Source organism: Motacilla alba, chromosome 3, assembly GCF_015832195.1.
Source record: "Motacilla alba alba isolate MOTALB_02 chromosome 3, Motacilla_alba_V1.0_pri, whole genome shotgun sequence".
NCBI classification, from domain to species: Eukaryota; Metazoa; Chordata; class Aves; order Passeriformes; family Motacillidae; genus Motacilla; species Motacilla alba.
The window spans coordinates 99,669,071-99,689,499 of NC_052018.1; the positions used below are offsets into that span (position 1 = coordinate 99,669,071).

At 42.1% G+C, this 20,429-nt stretch overlaps 1 protein-coding gene across 9 annotated transcripts in view; it reads left to right on the plus strand.

The window, feature by feature from the left end:
* Positions 1-4,179: 4,179 nt before the first annotated feature.
* Positions 4,180-20,429, plus strand: part of GPCPD1 (glycerophosphocholine phosphodiesterase 1) — a 43,299-nt gene continuing 27,049 nt past the window's right edge. Inside the window, exons 1-6 of one of the 9 annotated variants that reach the window (XM_038130290.1) lie at positions 5,011-5,029; positions 6,514-6,600; positions 9,602-9,741; positions 12,833-12,918; positions 16,338-16,422; positions 17,345-17,438. In XM_038130290.1, the coding sequence (XP_037986218.1) occupies positions 12,870-12,918; positions 16,338-16,422; positions 17,345-17,438 (228 nt within the window). In that variant the 5' untranslated portion in view covers positions 5,011-5,029; positions 6,514-6,600; positions 9,602-9,741; positions 12,833-12,869. The other 8 variants (XM_038130291.1, XM_038130289.1, XM_038130288.1 and 5 more) reach the window with 8 other exon arrangements.

Sequence of the window (20,429 nt, forward strand, 5' to 3'; positions counted from 1 at the left end):
AGTTTCCCATTTGCAATTGACTTTGGCCAGTTTAAATGTGGTGCTGTGACTGTGTGGCACTTGAGTCTTTCAAGTGTTTCACAAACAAACAAACTCACCACCACCAAAACCAACCAACCAAAAAAAATCCAACATCAAACAAAAAAACTCACAAAACCAAAACCCCCCAAATTATATATGTTTCATTTCAGAAACTATAAACCAGCTCAGATAAAGAAGAAAATCATGCTGGAACCCTCAAAACTAAATCATAGCATGTCTCATTTCAAATAAAAATTTAATACCTGCAATATTCTATTGGCACTTGAGGTTTTGTGGTTTTTTTCTTTTTTTTTTGAAAACTTTTTGTTGTAACATCACCGATGTTAAATTATAACAACTTTTTGTTGTTATCACCGATGTGAAATTATACATAATAATTAACAGCGCTTGAAAGTGACTGAATTTTTGATAGAAGTGAAACTCTTCTTTTTCCTGTAATAAATTTGATTATTGTTAATAATAGCCATAAGAGGGTTTCATTTTATAATTATGATGCTTTATACTTGTTACTTCATTTATTTATATTTAGTGATTCTCTCAAAGCCCGCCTTGCAAAACTCTAGAGAATATGAAAAAGCATTAATTCTCACTGAATAATGTCTTAGCCTTCCTTTCCACATAAAAATTTGGTCCGGGAGGATGAGAGGGAGGGTAGAGAAGAAGAATCAAAACTGGGGAAAAGCACCTAAACAACCCATAAATTAATGTCCCAGTCATAGAATGGTTTTGGCCACGAGCCCTTCCAGGGACAGGGCAACTTGCCTCAGCATCCAGTGTCTTGCTAACCTGCAGGTAAAGAATTCCCTCCTAACATTTTGTCCTAATCTCCCCTCTTTCAGTTTCAAACCATTCCACCATCACAAAATGCCCTTTTAAAATCCCTCTCCAACTATCCTTGTAGCCTCTTGTGAGGCTCTGAAATCCCTTAAGGACTGAAAGGGACTCCAAAGTCTCCTAGGAACCATCTTTTCTCCAGGCTAATTAACTCCAGCTCCTTTTTCTGTCTCCATAGCAGAGGTGCTCCAGCTTTCTGAGCACCTTCATAGCCTTTTCTGGACTTGTTCCAGGGGACCCCAGAGCTGGCCACAGCACTGCAGGTGGGGTCTCACTAGAGCAGAGTCACCTCCCTCAGCCTGCTGGCCACCCTGCTTTTGATAACAAACTGCTGACTTGTCCACAGAGAAAAATACATTATTCTGTACTGCAGTAAACATTACAGAAAAAATGCCATTGTGCAATGGCCAATTTTTGCTAATAATCCTTTCTCATCATTCTCCATGAGAGTGAGAGGCTTTTGCCACGCTGACAGCATGGTTCTTTCTTGCTATTTTTTCATACCCCTTAGCATCACTTTTCTTTAGTGCCCGTAAGCTGTCCAGATTTCCCATTAGGTAGTGATACAGCAATATTCTCAGTGCCAGAGAAAAGGTCAGAAGTGTATTTTCAACTCTAAGTGACTCTACAAAAGATCAAAGAACATTAATTTGACACTGCACGCCTAATGCTGTGCCTTCATTTGCACAGCTTTACCAGCTATTTTTATTCACAATTACCCACCAGACCCAGAACAAGTGCAGAAAGATCAAGTGCAATAAAATGAGGAGTGAAATTCAGCTGTATATGCAGCTTTCATCAGCTGTGAGCACTGGTGGCAGTAAAACCAGAGCAGCGGAACTCAATGCAGGCTGTGAGAGAGGAAGCACACCTGTAATTTGATGTTCACAATCTTTATAGCCATTTGTAGTATCAATGAAGCTTGATTACAGGTTGAAGCTATAATTCTGGCAGCTGAAGAAAATATTCCATTGGCTACAGAAACAGACAAACCCTTGAAGGCCTTTCCTAGTGCCTTTTTAGTATAGGTTTGCCACTGTATTGTAAACTTATTTCCTGCACTTGGGCAAATATTTGTCTCATTATTTATAAAAACCATTGCAGTCCCACTGGGCTCCACATCCCAGCCAGTGCAGCCTCAAGGCTGCTTTGACATTCCACCTACAGCACACAACACCTCCAAGCAACTTCATTCCACATTGTCATAGCAGGGAACGAGATACAGTGAGAAGGCAGATTCCCCATGAACCTTCAGCATCTTCCTTTGGCTCTTTCCCTCCTGCTCAGAGACTTCACCACTACAGTGTCACTGCCAGGACAAAGACAGAACATTTACCCTCTGGTTAAGTATTAGCAATTCTCATTCACCTTGTTAAATTTTTATTCAGTAAGAAAACATGTTTTCCAACAGGTGCACACATAGTTTAAATAAAGTTTGTGCTTGCCCATTGGAAACACATCTCATAACCTTGTCTTTCTGGATCTCTTTGGGACTTTTGCAAACAGCACCTCAATTCAATGAAGGTTTTAGAACATAAAACCCCATTTCTCTTGTTTCTTCTTTTTTTTTTCTGTATAAAAAAAGGAAAGCAGATCACCAACCTTAAGTTTTTAACAGACACTTAAGGAGTGTTCTATAAACTGATCCACGTGCTCTAATTACTGCACAGTTTTATATTCTCTTAAAGACCAGCTGAGACTTGTCTGCTGCATCATGGCAAAGTATGAGTTTATCTGACCCAACCATATGGAAGCAACTCCGTAGGGTGGAAAAAAGAAAGTGTGCTGGCAAGTTGAATTAAATGTAGACTTTTCTTAAGTCTACATAAAACAGTATTTTCCATCCCACCCTTTTCCTACTTGCTCCACACTGGTGCACATCTTTAATAAAATGAACACATGAGTATTTCTTGAATCCATTTAGGGCCTAAATTTTTAGCTACAGTGAATTATGGAATGAAATGCAATATTAGTTTGACAAAATAAAGTCCTTTTTTTTTTTTGAAATTAACACTAGGGCTGAATGAAAACAAGTGTTAAATTTCTAGTTTTTAACAAAAAAAAAGGTAGAATTTTATAATATTTCTGGCCTGACATCAAATTTTGGAAAAGTTTAACACACTAAACCATGCTTGAAAATGTTCAATTCTGCCCCTGCTTTACAACAAATTCCTTGAACTAATAAATCTTAGTAACAGGGAAGAGAAAACAAGTAGACAATTGCTTTTCTAAATACTGTTTTCTCTAAAGTCTCTTTAGCCTCTTTCTTCCCTCAGTAGTGAATACACCTGGAGAAATGATGTCTCCTAATGTTTTCCTAAATACCGAGGGTTTGTAGTTAGAGTAGTTCCCATCTGTGTTTAACAAGGAAATCACTTTCCACCAACCCTCCCTCCTTCTTACCCAGAGGAATTCCTCTTATCTATTTCACTTAAAAATGAGCTGCTTTCAGCTATAATTTCCTTTTACTGCATGCTTCCCCCTACCTTGAAGCTTGAAAACTGACATAGAGACCCCAGCAGTTTAGATGCATCACACTTTTCTGATATACAGCATCTGATATTCACATTAATTTTGCCTACAACATCCAGTGGAACATCACAAATTACTTATAAACACAGCTCGATGGGCAGGAACAAATGGAAAATAGTCCTCTATTTAAATAGCAAATTAAAGGACAGCGTTGAGTAGCATTCCTGTAACAGCACTAACTCCCAACACAGGATAAATGGTTTCTCTGCACACAAAAGCGCGCAGGGACAGATGGCCACCATCAAAACAAGTGAGACCAAAGCCCTTGAAGAAAGCCATAGGGCCTGCCCCTTTATACCACAAAAAACCCAAACCAAAAACCCATCGTGTCCTTGGTGCCATAGGCTAACAAGCTATAGTAAACCTTTAGGAAGCAGAACTCCTTATCCTTAGGGCAACCCTTACACCGGCAGGCTGGGTACGGAGGACACGGACTAAGGAAGGGGTGACCTCAAGAGAGCGTGTGGATGGAAGCAGAAACCTAACTCGCCTCAGCAAAGCCCCTCTCCCGCGCTCACCATGCCCTTCCCAGCAAAGCCACTCTCCCGCGCTCACCATGCCCAGCAAAGCCACTCTCCCGCGCTCACCATGCCCAGCAAAGCCACTCTCCCGCGCTCACCATGCCCAGCAAAGCCACTCTCCCGCGCTCACCATGCCCTTCCCAGCAAAGCCACTCTCCCGCACTCCCTCAGTGCCGAGGCTTTCAAGGGAACGGCGCGCGCCCTTCCCGCCCCGCCCGCCCGGCTCTGATTGGCTGCGGCGGGAGGGGCGGGGCCGGGCCGCAGAGTGACGCGTCACCCGGGCGGGTCACGTGGCCGCGCCCTTCCCGGTGCGCTCGGGGGCAGCTGGATGCGGCTGCCGGCCCCGCCGCCCTCTGCCCTGTCCTGCCTCGCCTCCCCCGCGCTGTCAGCGGCCCCGCCAGCGCCAGCAGGAGCCCGGCCAGCGCCGCTCGCAGCCCCGCGCCAAGTGGTGGGCAGCCAGCTGCAGCTCTCGGCCAGGTCAGTGCACGCCGCCGGCGGCGGGGGCGCGGGGCCAGCGGGAGTGCTGTAGGGGCGTGTATCGGCGACGGCGGCAAGGGGCGGTCGGTGCGCGCTCCTGAGGAGGTCTTGGAGGCTGGAGGAGGTGGGGTCGCGCTGCGGTGTCGGGGGAGCGCTGGGGGAACGGCGTCGCGCTTTCTTGAAGAAGGTACCGGGGCGATGGCGCGGGGAAGCGGTGGCGCTTGGCCCTCGGGAGAGGTGGGTAGGGCAGAGCTCCCCCGGCGTGCGCAGGCGGCCGCAAGCCGCCCCCGAACCCCGCGGTGCCTCTCCGAGCCCCCCTGCGCCTGCCCTCGCTCCGCGCACTCCCCACGCCTCCCGCGGCTCCGCCCCCCGGGCCCGCGGCTGTCGAGGAACGGGCCCGGCCCCCCGCGCTTCCCGCGCTCCCATTGGCGGCGGCGGGACGGGCGGGGCCGTGGCCGCGGTCACGTGGTCGGCGGGGGGCAGCTGGAACCGGTTGGGGCCGCGCCGCCCCCTCCCCACCCCCGTCAGGCGGCCCCGGCAGGAGGGGCGGGGAGCCCGGGCTTCGCTGTCCGCAGCCCCGCACAAAGCGAGCGGGGGCCGGGAGCGCCGCTCCGCTCCGACAGGTTAGTCCGCGCCGCCGGCCGCGTGTGGCGGGGGCACCGCGCGGTGGCAGAGGGGGCGGCCGGCGCGGCTGAGCAGCGTCTGTTCGAGCCTGTGCGGGGAGGGCGCTGAGGGAGCGGTGCCGCGCTCCCCGCAGGACCCGTGTGTTATCTGAGAGGACGTGGAGGAGGAGCGCGTCGTCCGGGCACCGGGACGTCACCTCAGGTTCTCTGAGAGGCGGGAAGAGCGCGGCTCCGTGCGCCCGGGGGCGGCCGCGGTGCTGCCCGGCCCGGGCGCGGGTGGCGTACCGGGAGGGCTGCGGGCGCATCGCGCCGCCGCGCTGTCCTGCCCGGCTCTGGCCGGCACCCGGTGGGTGGCTTGGCGGGCGGCGGGCCGGGGAACGCGGGGCCTACGGCTCTGTTTGTTTACGTCGCCGCCTAAAGCCCTGGCCCCGGGCGGTCCCGCGGCTGCCGCATTATGCAAGCGGCCGGGCCGGGGCGGGCCCGCGGACGTGGCGCGCCGCCTCCCGGCCGGGCTCCCGCTGCGGGCGGTGCCGTGCGGGGCGCCGGGAGCCCTCGCTCCGTGTCCGACCGGGCAGCGAGGGGCGGCGGGCCGGGCACACTGCAGCGCCGCTGGGCTCTGCCGGGGCGTGGGGTGTGCGCTGTGCTGTTCTTTGTCTCGGCTCTGCGCTAAAGGAACGCAGCGATGGTGCTGCCGGCTCGAGGTTTGATGTTATTGATCGCATAGGAGCTAGTGAGGCAGCTCTAGATTAAGCTGAATTTTAAAAATTAATCTGTTGCCTGCACCCTAACCAGGCACAGATTCGTTCTTCCGTTTTTTTCTATTTCTTTTTTCCTTTAAGTTAATAGCTTGTCTTGTTAGTATTAGTGTTTTAATTTGTCAGAGCACGCAGTGTTAGATGGAGGTTAACCTTCAACGTATTTTAAATGTTAATAGTAGGGTGAAATAGTTGATAAGTGGAATTATTTTTATCGTATGTATTTCCATTCTAGCACTGTTTCCTGTGCAATAACTATACAAGGTGTTAGAAAAATAGGAGATTGCCATTGATTTTCAATAGACACTGGGAGCCTAAGCTGCCATGTAATTAGTCTTTCAGTAAAGCACATAGCCCCGTCAACAGAATGGATCCAGGCTTTGGAAAGCTGTTTAAAAAGTGGTTTGTTGAGAGCTGTGGGGAGCATTATACATGTTATTTGTCCAAGTCATTCCTAAGTGAGGAATGTTAGTGTGATCACAGAAAGGTAAATTACTCCCTGCCTAAGATCTTGTCAGCTGGATATTAAAAATAAGCAAAGCTTCACAAAAGAGGAATCAGACTGATGCTGCTCTGTCTCACTTACAAATGTGCCCCAGCTGTTTCCTGTCTGCTTCAAGAACTTTGCAAAACTGTTGTGGCGTAGCTGAGGCGGAAGAGTCTTGTCACATGGACAGGTATTCGCCAAATGCTGAAACAATTAACTTATTGTTCCTTAAAACAAAGTAGATACCTTGTGGGTGAACAGAGAGAACCACAGCTGATGTGGCCCCGCACACAGGAAGCTAAATTGATACTGAAAATACAATCCTCAAGGTATTTTTCTCACTTGCTGTGTATTAGTGTGATGCAATTTCAGAGGTGTCACTTGGGCTTTGCTGTTTTCTAAATGCCAGCATAAGGCTGTTGGTAAAATTTCAGCCTTTGAATCAGAACAGCATGTCCAGATCTTCTGTGCAAGTTTGTTTGCTGTCCAGTGTTAGCACTGCAATGCAGGAGGAGAGACCTGCTGACTTCGTCCTTGCTCCTGCAGTCAAGGTGCAGTGGGGGGAAAGGAGGGGGCAGGAAGAACCCTTTTTGTTGTTTGGTTGAACATGAAGGAGTTGATGCTGTAATGCTGTTTCTAAAAATTCTCTCCCAGTTGTTAAAGGGAATGCCCTGACAAATATATCCTCTGACGCTGTGCTAAAATCCAGGTGTCGTCAGCTACTGTTACATAATTTTCTTGCATGTCTAATTTGTTGCTTTAGATGTATTCTGTAACATCTGATACCTCATTAGGACCAACCACGAGCAACAAAATCTGTTCATCATACTACAACATTAACCAGATACCACTTGGTATCTTTGGAATATCACAGTTTGTGTCTCAGGCTCATGTCCCTTTGTTCAGCACAGCAGTAGATCTGATGCATGGTGGATTTTCTATTGCTGTGTGTAGCACATCTTTTAAGAAGGTAAAATCTGAGCACAGTACCTTCTCCAGCAGTGCTGGGCTGTGTTCAAATTCATGGTTCATGAGGGAGGCTGTAACGGGAGCTCTGTGTCAGCCCCAGTGCTGCCAGTGTGTCCTCCCAGCTGTCAGATGACTTGGCTGGGACTGTGGCACCTTTCCCCCGCTTTAGCGTGGAGCTGGACTCTCCTGGGTGTTGATAGAGCTCATGAGTCTCTTCTCTTAAGGTGGAAAGTGTCAGCTCAAAATAACAAAAATAAAACCAAAAATACTCTAGCCTCCTAGTCCTTGCTGATTTTATCTTCATATGCAATAATCGGAGAGATATTTTGAAATAATTGAGCATGATTACTTTTAGGATTGTGCACCACAATCTGTGATGAAATGTGTGCTAGCATTATGAAAGAGCCTGTTTGTGCACAGGAGGTGCTGGTGGGTTGATCTTGGCTGCGTGCCAGTCGCCCACCAAGCAGCTCTGTCACTCCTCTCCTCAGGGGGAGAAAGGTGGAAAAAGGCTCAGGGGTCAAGGTAGAGGCAGTTAATAGAGCAAAAATAATTTCTGTAGAAGCAAGGGGAAACAGAAGATTTTATCCTCTGCTTCCCCATTAGGGAAGCAGGGCTTCCATATGGATGGGAGTTGCTCTGGAAAACAAAGGTCTTAAATGACAAGCTCCCTCCTTCCTTTTAGCTTTTTTATTTCCTTCCTTTTTTTTTTTTTTTTTTTTTTTTTTTTTTTTTTTTTTTTTTAATTTCTCAATCTCTGGGCTGATGTCATATGATAAGGAATGTCCCTTTGGTCAGTTTGGGTCACCTGTCCTGGCTGTGTCTCCTCCCGGGATGTGTCCCACCCGAAGCCTCCTGGTGATGGTGAGGAATGTTGGAGAGACAGCGCTGATGCTGTGTGAGCACAGCTGAAACTCTGGGTGCTATCCACACCTTTCTAGCTGCCAGAACAAAGCACAGCTCTGTGAGGGCTGTTGTAGGGAAAATTAACTCTCTCTCAGCCGGACCCAGTACAATGGGCTTCGTTTTTCTGCAGCTGACTAAGCAAATTTGGTAGTAGAGCAGGCAGAAGTAATCTGACACTAAATATCAGATGTTTCAAAGTACTAAAATGCATTCCAGGAGTTTCGTGGCACCTGTGTACTTAGTTGTCTAATTACCTTTGAAAAATCCCATTAAGTACCTATAAAATGTATTAGTTTAAAAAAACCCCTACCCATTAAAATGATACTTTGTGAGCTGTATTTTTTCAGCTCGTCTGAAAAATTTTTGCTGCGTATTAGCCTGTCATTTTAAAATATAATGTTACCCAAGAGAGTTTTGGGTTGATAGCTTTCCATCAGAATTTTTTGCTTTTAGTTTATTAGATAGAGATTGGTGGCTTTTTGTGGGGAGAGAAGGGGAGAAATGTGACACTTTGGTGTGAGTGATACTTTTTTGCTTTCTTACCAGTGTGTTGCCAAAGTTTGATTACCCATAATGGATATGCTAAGTGTAACCTGCCATTCTGCAGCCCTTACCGTCAACTTAAGTTGATAAAATCAGCTTTTCATTCAGATCTGTCAAGGTGCTTGAAGTGTTCCCTGCTTAATTTTGAAAGCCCTCTGTCCATGCAGCAAAGTTCAAGGCCTTCAGGCTTGTAAGTCTCCCCAGTTAAAAAAAAAAAATCCCATTTTACTTCAAGCCTGCCCTTGGACCACTAGAATCAAAGCCTCAAAACCTGTTCAAGTTGCTATTAAAAATATTGGTTGTAATGAGTAGAGAGCAGGTAACCTGGCTGCGTGGCTGCTGTGAATTTTTATGACTCTGGAATTTGTTCAGTGTTTGACAGATAGGCTGTTATATTCCATGATTGCCCCAGATTACCTGGTGTGTATTTAGCTAATCCTGAAAAAACATATAAGATATGGTACAGCAAGCAGCCAGCACCTCTTAAATCATATTGGAAAGGTTAGGGAAGTTTAGGATGGGGCAGAATAATCCACTAAAGCTGAAGGCTTGTGAAAGGTTTTGATATATCACCAGACCTGTAAGCCAGAAGGTTCAAATGAACTTCAAGATTTGAATTAATAAATCAAGTCCCTGTCCTGGTATATTTCTAACTACAACCAAAAAATATTTTGGTCTTCCCCATCCAATGTGGGATGACATTTATTACCTCATTTTAGAGGAAATCTATGATATTTTGTGACACTTTAATAGTTGATTGTATCGTGTAATTTTTTTTTTTCTTACCTGCATTTTCTAGAAGTTCTCTTTTAGAATCAGGGAGAGGAGAGTTTGAGTTTGGATTTCCTATTCTTTTCTTCCTATTAATGTTTCATGTTTTTGTTTTTGTTTTTGTTTGTTTGTTTGTTTTAGTGAAGTGCTGATAAGTCTCTACGTGTGTGATACGTCTTTCCCATGAGGAGAACTGAGATTCAAGTGTTCACTGCTTTCTTGCATGTGGTTGTAGTCTGTAAAAGCTGACCAAAGGAAGAGGAGCAATTGTTTGTACCCAGGTTAGCATCTGAATGTTTGTTTCTGCAGCAGATGTGAATTCAGCTTTATTACTTTTGGACTCGGAGGTTGTTTAAAAAGGGTTGTTGCACAAGGATTTCTGGTTTGTAAATCAGCTTAATCGATTTTATTAATATTTGCTGATTAGGATATGTTTATAATTTTTAATGTAGCTCTTCTAATTTGCTTCAGTTCCCCTAAGCAGTTATCACATGATCCCTCTGAGCTGAAATTTCTTTGCATTCACCTAAAAGTCCATCATTACAGGAGTGGGGAGCAAAAGAGGATTTTATTAATTCTTTGCCAGCTTCTTTGGTTAAGCAGTGCTGAAAATCTGAAGGAAGGAACATCCTGTTTCAAAGATGCCTGACACTTAGAGGTCAGAGGATTTGATTGTTAAAGCTTGTCATTCCCCTTTGAGAATTAAATTATCTCTTTTCAGGAACCATCAGTAACTAAGCAGCTAAACTTACGTTGTTTGTTTTTTTCCCTCCCCCCTGCAGTAAAATGTTTTTGTGTCATGTCTTGAAAACACAGACAGCTCTTTTAAGTGCATTATAATATACCACATTGGTTTGATTCCTTAACAAAAAGCAGGCCTGTTTTTTCCTTCCTGTGTGTTTGCATTCAGTGCTCTGCTAGAAAAGATGTTTTTTCAAAATGAGGGATGGTACTTTGACCCTAAATATAAGAGCTGTATACTTGTACCTGCAGTTCTGCTAGAAAAAAACATGCTCTTGCTTGGTGAAGTGGAATTTTTCTTTTCTTCATATTCATCCCTTGGGTAGGCTGAGTAGGTTTTTGAGATAAAATGCATTTTGGGTAGAATTTTGGCAATTTTACAAAGTCACTTTATCAAAACCTCCTTACAACTGGCTACTCCTATATAGGCAAGTAAAATTATTTTACTGGGCAGTTTAGAAAAGCCCACACCTGTCTGGAAAGTAGGTACATATAATTTTTACAAGATTGGCTAAATGTTTATAGACTTAGGAGGATTTTGGATGATTCTCTAGGAACAGTTGGGTAGTTAGTTAATTTGCAGTAAGACACATGCTGTTTTTTGTGAAGTTTAAATTTGAGTCGTTGCATTGTCTCTGGAAACAGCTTTCTTTTTCTTTTTCTTTTTTTTTTTTTTTTTTTTTTCCTTTTTGCAAGCTAAAAGCATATTCTTGCTTTGGGGAACTGGGTGCACATATCAGCTTCCACTTTCCTGCTTGACTTTTGCAAGGCATTTTTGCCTACTTCATTTCCCCTTTGGCTCCTCTGCCCTTTCAGTTAAAGGCTGTCCAGACAGACATTTGGTGAGCACAGCCAAGCCCTGACTACTTGGTGTCATCATAAATGCACACTAGTAATTTATATTCTCTGCATTACACTGAGATTTTTTTTGTCACATCAGACCAGTTTCGTGAGTCCTGTCTTAGTTTCAGCACTGAAACGTGCTGTGCTTCTCTGTCTCTAAATAACTGCTAAAAACAAGTGCTGGAATGTGTCACTTCACATACACAGAGACTAATGGCACACAGGTGAGAAAGTTCCGAAAGGGCATGCCCTTCATGGAATTCCTGTTTATCAGCTGTGCTTATTTCTAGCTTCAGAAGTCTGGGATTTTATCATTTGCAGAGTGATAAAATTTGTGAAAGACAAATGCAGAATTGGAATATGTGGCCAGAAACCTTTATATGTCTACTGGTTTTTTGCTCTCATTTTCCTCCTGAAAAGTCATCTTCCTTGACATGGAGAAGGAAAATATGGGAGGAGAAAAAGGAATGTAAAGTAAAGGCAGCTGTAGTTACAGTAGGAATAGAGGAGCAAAGTTAGAATTGAGAGGAGGAGGAGGAGAAAATCCAGAAGAAACAGTTCTGTAGGTTCAATACCTGCAATAACATTCTAAATGCCCACAAAGAATGAGGTTTGATGATGAGCTTTTTCCCCTCCTATTTGGAATCTATCTTTTGCTTTCAAAGCATATTTAACTGTCCTGTGCCCTTTGAAGGCAAGGGCTTCCCCTTGTAGTAGTAGAGCTAGTGAAAGGCAAATTTTTCTTCAGTGTTGTTAGTTCTCTCTGATATTGTTATTAAAAGATTGCTGACCAAGATTGTACTGAAATAAAGTGCTATTTGTCCTGTTCAAAATTAGCAATAGTAACATTCTACTTCCTTGGTTAGAAAAATAACCAACCAAACAAAACACACACAGAACAAAAAGCCCCCCACAGTGATGTAAAGAACTGGATTAATTGAGACCATTGCAAAATTTCTTCTGCACATAATTAGTACAATTATTCTGTAGCCCATGTTCAGATGGATGTACTTCGGTGATGACAGTCCAGCAACATCCATATGTGGACTTTACTATGACTGCTGCTTTTGTAAATAATATAGAAGGATGTGATATATCAATAGTGTTTCTGCTGTAGTGGTGAAAATGGGCTTCTGCCAGTTTTTTTTCAGTCAAGGTGTTGTGCATTGGAGGAGAAAATTGAGGCAGAGTCAGTCTTCCAGCTGCTGTCCTGGCTAAAGGCAGTCTCTTCCTGCTGTGCTGCTTTGAAGACTGCTTGGTGCTTCCTGTGAAAGCCTGGAAGTAGGAGAGCAGAGTCTACAGGGATGGACGAGTGACAGCAGAGAGCTGTCATCTCTTATGGGTTGTTCCCCTTCTCCTCCAAGATGGTTGTGCTTCTCTCTGGAAACTCCTTGTGCTTTGTAGAGGATGCTGAAGAATAGCACTGATGAGGCAGAAGTTACTGTTTGCCAAGGGTCCTAATCTTAAAACCTTCCAGTGGCCTCCTTGGAAGCAAAATCAGTCAGAAAGAGAGTTTTGAAAAATCTCTGCTGAAGACTGATAAATGCTGCAGGATACTGATACTTGCATATGTTATTTGATTTAATAGTCTTTTTCTTATGCCAGTGTTGCAGCTGGATGCTGTTTTCTGGGTCTGCAACTGCTTTTAAAGAGCTTTCTACTTCTACTGCTCACTCAAATAAGTGGCTTGCTTCCCTGTAAGTGGTGGGATTTCTGTTTCCTCTTACTTAGAGCAGCAACAAATGTAGTGATTGTTCCTCAAATTAGTTCTCTTTCTTCCCACTGTAGGAGATTTCAACGATCCCAAGACAAAAGTTCTGCAGAAATGACCTCTTCTGAAGTCACTTTTGAAATAAGAGGATCATCAGCACCAGGTACTCAAATCATAATTTCTCCTTTTTGTATGGTTGGTGTAGTAGAAAACTTAATAGAGTAGTGTTCCAAGGAGTGTTCTGTCTGTTTTCCTCGGATATAAAAGAATGTATTAGATCAAATATCAAGATGATAAATCATTGTAAAATATATTAAGACATTTCACCTCTAAATAAATTTTACCTCTTTCCCTAAACAAAAATTTCATAATGTGCTAGGGAATTTGATGCTAACTGAAATGGTTTTGGTTGGTTTAAAATCTTCTCTCTTTAGTACCTTTTTATTCCTTAGAAACAAGCATTTGTATTCTGACTCACGATTCTTAGGCACACATTGCTGTGTTTGTTCTGTTTTTTATTTTCTCTGCATACCTGTTGAAAGTTCCCATGAGATGTGACCTCTGTCAGAAGTTACAGACAAAAAGAATATGCAGCTTAATACAGTATTCTGTCTATGCAAAAAAAAAAAAAGTAAAAAAAGTGTAAAATATCTTCTTTTACCCAAATAAGGAACACAAGGTATCACATCAAGTAGAACATGAAAATCTGGTATTGATAAATTGTGCATATTACATTGACTTTCATCTTCAGGAACCTGGAAGGAAGGAGTTGTGTTTAACCACAGCTGGTAACTGAGGTCCACAAAACTCTTCCCAGCCATGTTCCTTCCCAGCCCCCTCTCTGGTGGGGAGAGAACAGAAAAGGCCTTGATGCTGTGAGCACAGCCCAGAAGTAACTGAAATATCCCTCTGTTATCAGCACTGCTTCCAGGACAAATTCAAAACACAGCCCCTACTAGCTGTTGTGAAGAAAATTAACTCTGCCCCAGCCAAAACCAGCACAGAAGTTACATCAAAAAATTAATTGCTTGTAGCGTAACAGAAGCAGATGAATGTGGGAGCAGATTGGCAAAATTCCTGTGCCTGGCCAATACCAGATGGCAGAAGTGTCTCCTGTAGTTGGCGGGGAAGAAAATGATAAAAACGTGGTAGAGGTTTTGACATCTGCCCTGTGTTAGACCTCTCCAGTGTTTCTCCCTCATGATTTGGCATTTGAGAACTGAAAACTGGTACTCGGTGTCAACATAAAGCTGTTAATAAGGAGTAGAGTTTTCTATAGCATTCTGGAGAAAATTTTAGAATTTTAGAGTAAAATGACCTTAGCTCAAGACCTGTGTAGCTGTACCATGGAGTGTTGCAAGCTGTGCTCTCTTTGTCCTGCTTACGCTGTTGCTTCCACAGCTGTGGTGGCACTGTCACTAGCAAAGCTGACTTTGGATGTATAACTTCTTCCTGTGCTAATAATATCTGCAATGAAAAGTAGGATTAGTGAGAACCAGATCCTTCCTCAATGGCTGTTCACAAAGAATTATCTGGAAATAGAGCATAAAGAGATGACACAAAAGGGTGCTTGTGCTTATGACAACATTGATACTGTTGGGGTTTTTGTTGTTATTGTTGGATCAGTGAGGCTGTTGCAAGCTTTGAGTTGGGACAGAAGGCTTAGATTAACCTTCTTTGCAGTAGCTGAAGGAACTCTGCCAGGAGCAGCCTTGAATTCCATGACGAGGAGAGGGCAGAAGCTGAGGACCCCTGAGCTTGAAATGCAAACCCAACCCAAACCCCACTGTGTTCAGAGTTGCCTATGGGGAGGCAGTTTGCCATGCGTTTCACTTTGGCTTTACTGGGATAATTAGGGCAGTGTTTTACAAATCCTAATTTGGCCCCAGTGCAGTTGTTGAAGGGAGTTCAGAGTCGCTGCACATCCCATTGAGCATTGCCTTTTGTGTGTGGTGCCTTACTGAGTGAGAGGTGGTCACTGGATGTTCACGTGTCTGTTTAAAATAGAAGCTCAGAGAACAATTCCAGCTGGCACCTGTTAAGAGGAATATAATTAGATGGCACTTCAAAGGTGGGCTGTGTGTACACGAAGATGTATTAAGTACTGCTGTTTTAAAGGGATGTTAAAAGAATTTTAGCTTCTTTTTAATATCTCTACTCGGAAACTCTGCCTGTGTGGTGTTCAGGTGGTCTTCCCTGCCCACTTTATCTCCTCCCTGCAAAAACAAATCATCACGTGCCTCTGGACAGTCTAGAAAAGGGAAAGCTAACACAGGCAATTGCATACGAAATATAATGTAGATTTTTGTCTGCATTTGTATGCTTACAATGAGCATCCAGAAAGCTCAGGCTATTTTTTTTTTAATGAATTGCAGCAAAAGATTAAAAAAACCCAAACTGCTGAAGTTCAAGGTGTTATGTAAAATTATTTCATTAAACTGCTTTCAGAGAAATGTTGCCTTACTTTCTGTCTTCTGTAGATTTTTTCCAACGCCTGGGTCTGCAGAGGTTTCTTTCATAAGCAGGCCTGTAGTATCCCTTATTAGGTTAACTGGAGAAAAGGGACATAATTTTAGAGACAAAAGGGCATCCTCAAAACTGTAACTGTGTACTTTGAAGTGTCAGCTGTGATTTGTGGAAAAGGTAGTGTACACTTGCTGCATACAGCTGGTCTACTTTGTATCTTGGGGTTATTGTATCCCCCACACTACTTATTTTGAGAACAGGAAATAAGTCAGAGATGCTTGTATCATTCTTTCATGGTGCCTAACTGTACCTTAAAACTCTATATTTTCTCATGCTGCAACAGCTTTTTATTATGTCTAAAAATCTTGTTGAAACCCTGTGAGAGCAAAATACTAATTTGTTCTTTCCATTAGTATTTATCATTGTTGTTCTTACAGTCAGATACATACAGGTTTTATATTAAAAACAAGGGTAAGTTGCAATAGTCACTTGGGATATCCCAAAATTAAGTGTACTGTTGTGACCTTTTGGGTTCTGTATGTATGTATGCATTAAGATAAGTGTGACAGTTTTTTGTGCAACAATGTTACATTTTGATACACAGTAAAAACTGAAAGCAGAGCAGCAAAATTAACTTTATTTCTTTGGGGAATCAAATTAATTTGGTATGTTGCCCTGGGAATAATGCTAGCAACCTCCTGTTTGTGCTTTCTAAATTGTTGGTATGAATTTGAGGGAATATGGACATACATTAAAAAATACGGAGTATCTAGGGAAATAACCTTGCTATCTTGAGATTAAATATTTTACTGTGAAAATTTGCCTGCTACATTCCCAGAGATGTTTTGAACACTATTCCTTGAGAATGGTTTGGAAGCCAACCCTTTTAAGGACTGGGGTTGTCGTTAGTCCCTCTCAGGTCCTTGGGATGGTGAAGAAAATGCTGTTGTAGTTTTGGGTGGGGTAAGATTCCTTTCTGGGCAGGAAGGATCTTAGATGAGTGATTCTGGTGTATGTATTTAAAATACTTGAAAGTTTAACTGTGGCTGTTCTTTCTAATGCCATCTGGCCTGAAGTAATGATGATTGTGGGGTTTTTTCTGTTTGGATTTTTTAGGAGAGGTTTTTGCAATATGTGGGAACTGCAGTGCTTTGGGAAATTGGAAACCCCAGCTTGCGTTGGTCCTCCAGACTTCGGATGAGTAAGTTGGTTTTGGTTTTTGGTTTTTTGATTTTTTTCTTCTGTTTTGAATTTTTTTTTACTTGTTCCATTTGAAGTAGCTGGAGTTCTGGAGCAACAAATTTATCCTGTCTTTGAGTTTGTAAGCTCTTGGGCTGCATGTACTGTTAGTAGAACTCCAGAATTTCTTGTGTTGCTCTTGAGCACTTTGAACACTTAGGAATATGTTTAAGAAAATATGGAACTTGGGTGTGCTCTTCTAGTTACAGATGATGCTTCTGCTGTTGTGGCTGGCATTTCAGTAGTTTAGCTTTAGGTACTTAGAGTAAGAAACTGCTCTGGGGCAATTCTCAGTCCCATGGCTGTGCAGCAAGTTACAGGAGATGTATAGGATAAAAAGAAAGTAAAGACTATAAACGAGTTATTATTGTGCTAGAAAGTGATAGGGAGGAGATTATTTAAACTGAGAGTTGCATTGAAGTTCTTAAGGGGGAGGGGATGTGTGTATAAGCACAAGTGTACATAAAGAAAGCTTAAATGCAGTGGAAGAATTCATTATTTTCTTAAAGTGGTGCCAGCTTATGGCAGCTCTGTGGTGAAGGAAAATAAGGTTTGCAAGCTGTGTCTGTAATTCTGTCAGTGACTGGCTGTGTGATCTTGGGTGAGTCTCTGAATCACTTCACCATGTTTTCCCCATCTGTTCAACGGGGATGAGAATTCTTGCTCTCTTAGAGCACTTCAGATCTGTTGATCAAAAAGTTCACTTTAAATTCTAATCTTGTGTTCTGTGCATGTTTGGCTAAGGTACTTTGTAATAACTTTCCTTGCAACAATACTCTAGACTTTATTTTGGAATATTACTTAGATATGTGTTTGAAGTGGCTGTTAAACTGTATTTTGAAACTTATTTTTTTTGGTTGGCTGTTTTCTTTTTTTCTCCACAGTGTGTTTGAGAAAGTATGGAAAGCTACTGTAGAGCTTCCTAGAGGCATTCCTGTTCAGTATCGGTATTTTAAAGGATACTTTCTAGAACCTAAGGTATGTACAACCTTGTCTACTTTAAGTTGGCTCATCCCTAGTAAAAATTCCCATACTTGAAATAAAAAAAGGATTTCCTGGGTTAAACGTGAGATTTTTTTAGAAATAAGTCTTGAATTGCTACATGTGAAACACTAAAACATTTGTGGAAATACTCACAGTTCGCTTCTGGAAATACAGGACCATATGCTGTTAACTGTAATTATATTCTCTTCCTCCTTTACCAGTGTTAGTGTTCTGAAAATTTCAGTGATAAAGAAATCCCTGACATTATTGTTGAGTTTCAACAATATGGTGAAGTTCTCATAGTTAGAATATAGTTACGTATGGACTTCAGCAGGGCATGGATCTCAAGTGATCCATGGGAAGGAATGTGATAGTATGTGATATCTATCCTATATGATAGGATGGAAGCAAGTGACAGTAGGACAAAAATGGTCAGTGTAGGAGGTGCATTACAATTTTAGAAGTTTTTAAAATCACTGCAGGTTTGTTTTTTTGAAGCATGAGAAATATTAACCAGATTTTGTGCTGCATAATTAACATAAGTTAATCTCTTGAAGTGAAAAGGTGAAACAAGGGATGAGGCATCCCATTGCTTTCTGTATGTTTGTATGTAGGTATTTGCATGACTTGGAGGGAAAAAACAGAGCCAAGAGACAGAGACAGATGTGTTTTTACAGTTATTGCTGTCAAAGTTGCATATGACTTAAAGTTACATAAATTAGAGTTTAATGTATGTGGCAGTGTACTGGTTTGTAAACATTGCACCGGGGCAGGAGGAAGTTCTTCGGATGGGATGAGGCTGCGTCCAGGAAAAAGCTGGGCTAAGCTGGGAAGATAAGCAGCTACTCTTGAACTGTTTTTCACGATAACAAGTAATAACCTTAAGAAATTTAATGCAGCCTTTGCTGTCTTTCTTATTCTGTTAATATCCTGTAGTTATTCACCCTGGGCTTTAGTTCCTCGTTGAAACTGGTTTTATGAAGGCTGTAGCTAAATGTGCCAAGGAGTTACAGAACCATCTCATCAATATCTTTTAAAAATTTCAAATTACTGTAAAGAGCATGTAAGTTTTTGTCAGCCTTTTTAAACGAAAAAAATCAGATTTCATGGAGGTATCATTTCAGTGAAGGATACTAATTTCAAATAAAACACAGTTCTGGTTTTTTTCATTAGAGCATGTGAAATAGTCTTGTCAGAAGCTAGTATTTGAATTGGTACTTTGAGGCAAAAGAAAGGAAGGCCAGTAATAGATTTCTTTTGCTGAGGTCAAACTGAGGCCAAAAGTAGATTAATTCTTACAGCTCAGCAGCTCTGATGGGGCTCTTACTTTTTTTTATTTTTGCAAATGCCCAGAAGTTAAAATGTAAGCAAATGTAGCACACTCAAAAAACAGAGTTAGTGAGCAGAGGCTGAGCCACAGTTGATAGACAATACAATTTCTGTTTTACCATTTGCAAAAGTTTACCCTCTGTATTGGTGAGTGTGTTTCTTTGAGTAGGTGCTCTGTATCGTGCACACTTATGCACCGTGTGATGCAGAGTCTGCCAAGGTAAGTATGAATTTTATGCAATACCAGCATAAAGGGCTTCTAAGTGTAAAGAGCAGGAAAAAAGGAAACCACCCTACAAAACAAAGTATGTGAATTCCTGGGGTACAGAGTTGTCAGTTTAGTGGTGTCTGGCTTGTACCTGTTAAATACACAAGACTTCATTTCTTATAAAATAAAGTCTTTTGAAGGAAAGAAATCCAGGTACAATGTAGTTTTCTTCCTCTTTTTGTACACCTCTTGCAGAACAATGAAAAAGTAACAGGAATATCATGTACAGTATAGTGCAAGGGAGACAGTACATGGAGAACTTTAGCATTAAGAAATGCTGATAAGGAAAATATGCTTTTAAGTTAAATTATTATGCATATTTTTATTTCAGAATTTTTTTCATTAGGCATTGCATGTGATTAATCTCCTAAATTTGACAAGCTGGCAATATATGATCTTTGACACTTAATTTTTTTGTATCAATTTTATGTGTAGTAAGACAATAGTGTAATCTTAACTATATGTTCAAGTCTGAGTATATGAATTTGACATCACGTAATTAGTAAATCATGCTGAGGACAGATCCACCTGAAGTTAGCAACCTTTACAGCAACTGCATCTGTGAAGATGCTTGAGTTGGACATGGTGGCAAAGATGGGGATGATACATGTTTACACAGAGAAATGGTAGTTTCTAGATTACCCACAGTAGTGCTACAGGCTGGATGTGAAAACAGATAGAATAATTGACATTTTATTAAAAAGTGATGTCTTTTTCTCACCTCCCTTTAAGAAGATCATAATTTGATCTTTAATTTATTTTACTTGAAGGAAAGTATGATGTAATGAAAAGTCTTGTTTGTAGTGAAGCATATTGGTGTTAACATAACTGTGGTTATGTAAATACAGCAGTGGTTTTTTTTTTAAATACTCAATATATGGAAATTTGTAGAATTTTTGCATGAATACAAATATACATACAAAGAACATTTTCCTATAAAATTGGTGTCAGGTCTTGGCTCCTGCATATCAAGAGATTTTACTGTGTTGCAAACATTTTGATCTTAAGCATTTAGAAATAAAAGTAAATATGCACACTTGGATGAAATGAGACAGTAACTTAAACTATTTTGGTCAAGGTTGTTCTTTCGTTGAGCATAGTCTGGAACCAGTGAGCTCCCTGTGAGGATCGTCCTGGGTTTTGTTCTACACTCACTTTGTTAGTGGCAGTGGGTTGTGAGGGGGTTTGTGTGAGGCACACCAAAACTCCCTTGGCTGGAATTGGTCTCCTGTGTATCTTACACTTTAGAAGAATAATTTTACATGCATTGTTTGCATGATGCATAATCGAAAACCTTAGTAAGGAACACACCTTAATCTGTTCAGCTGTGTTCTGTATTTGCTTTTAAAACTGTAAATAAGCATGCAAGTTCAGGGTTACTTCTTTCA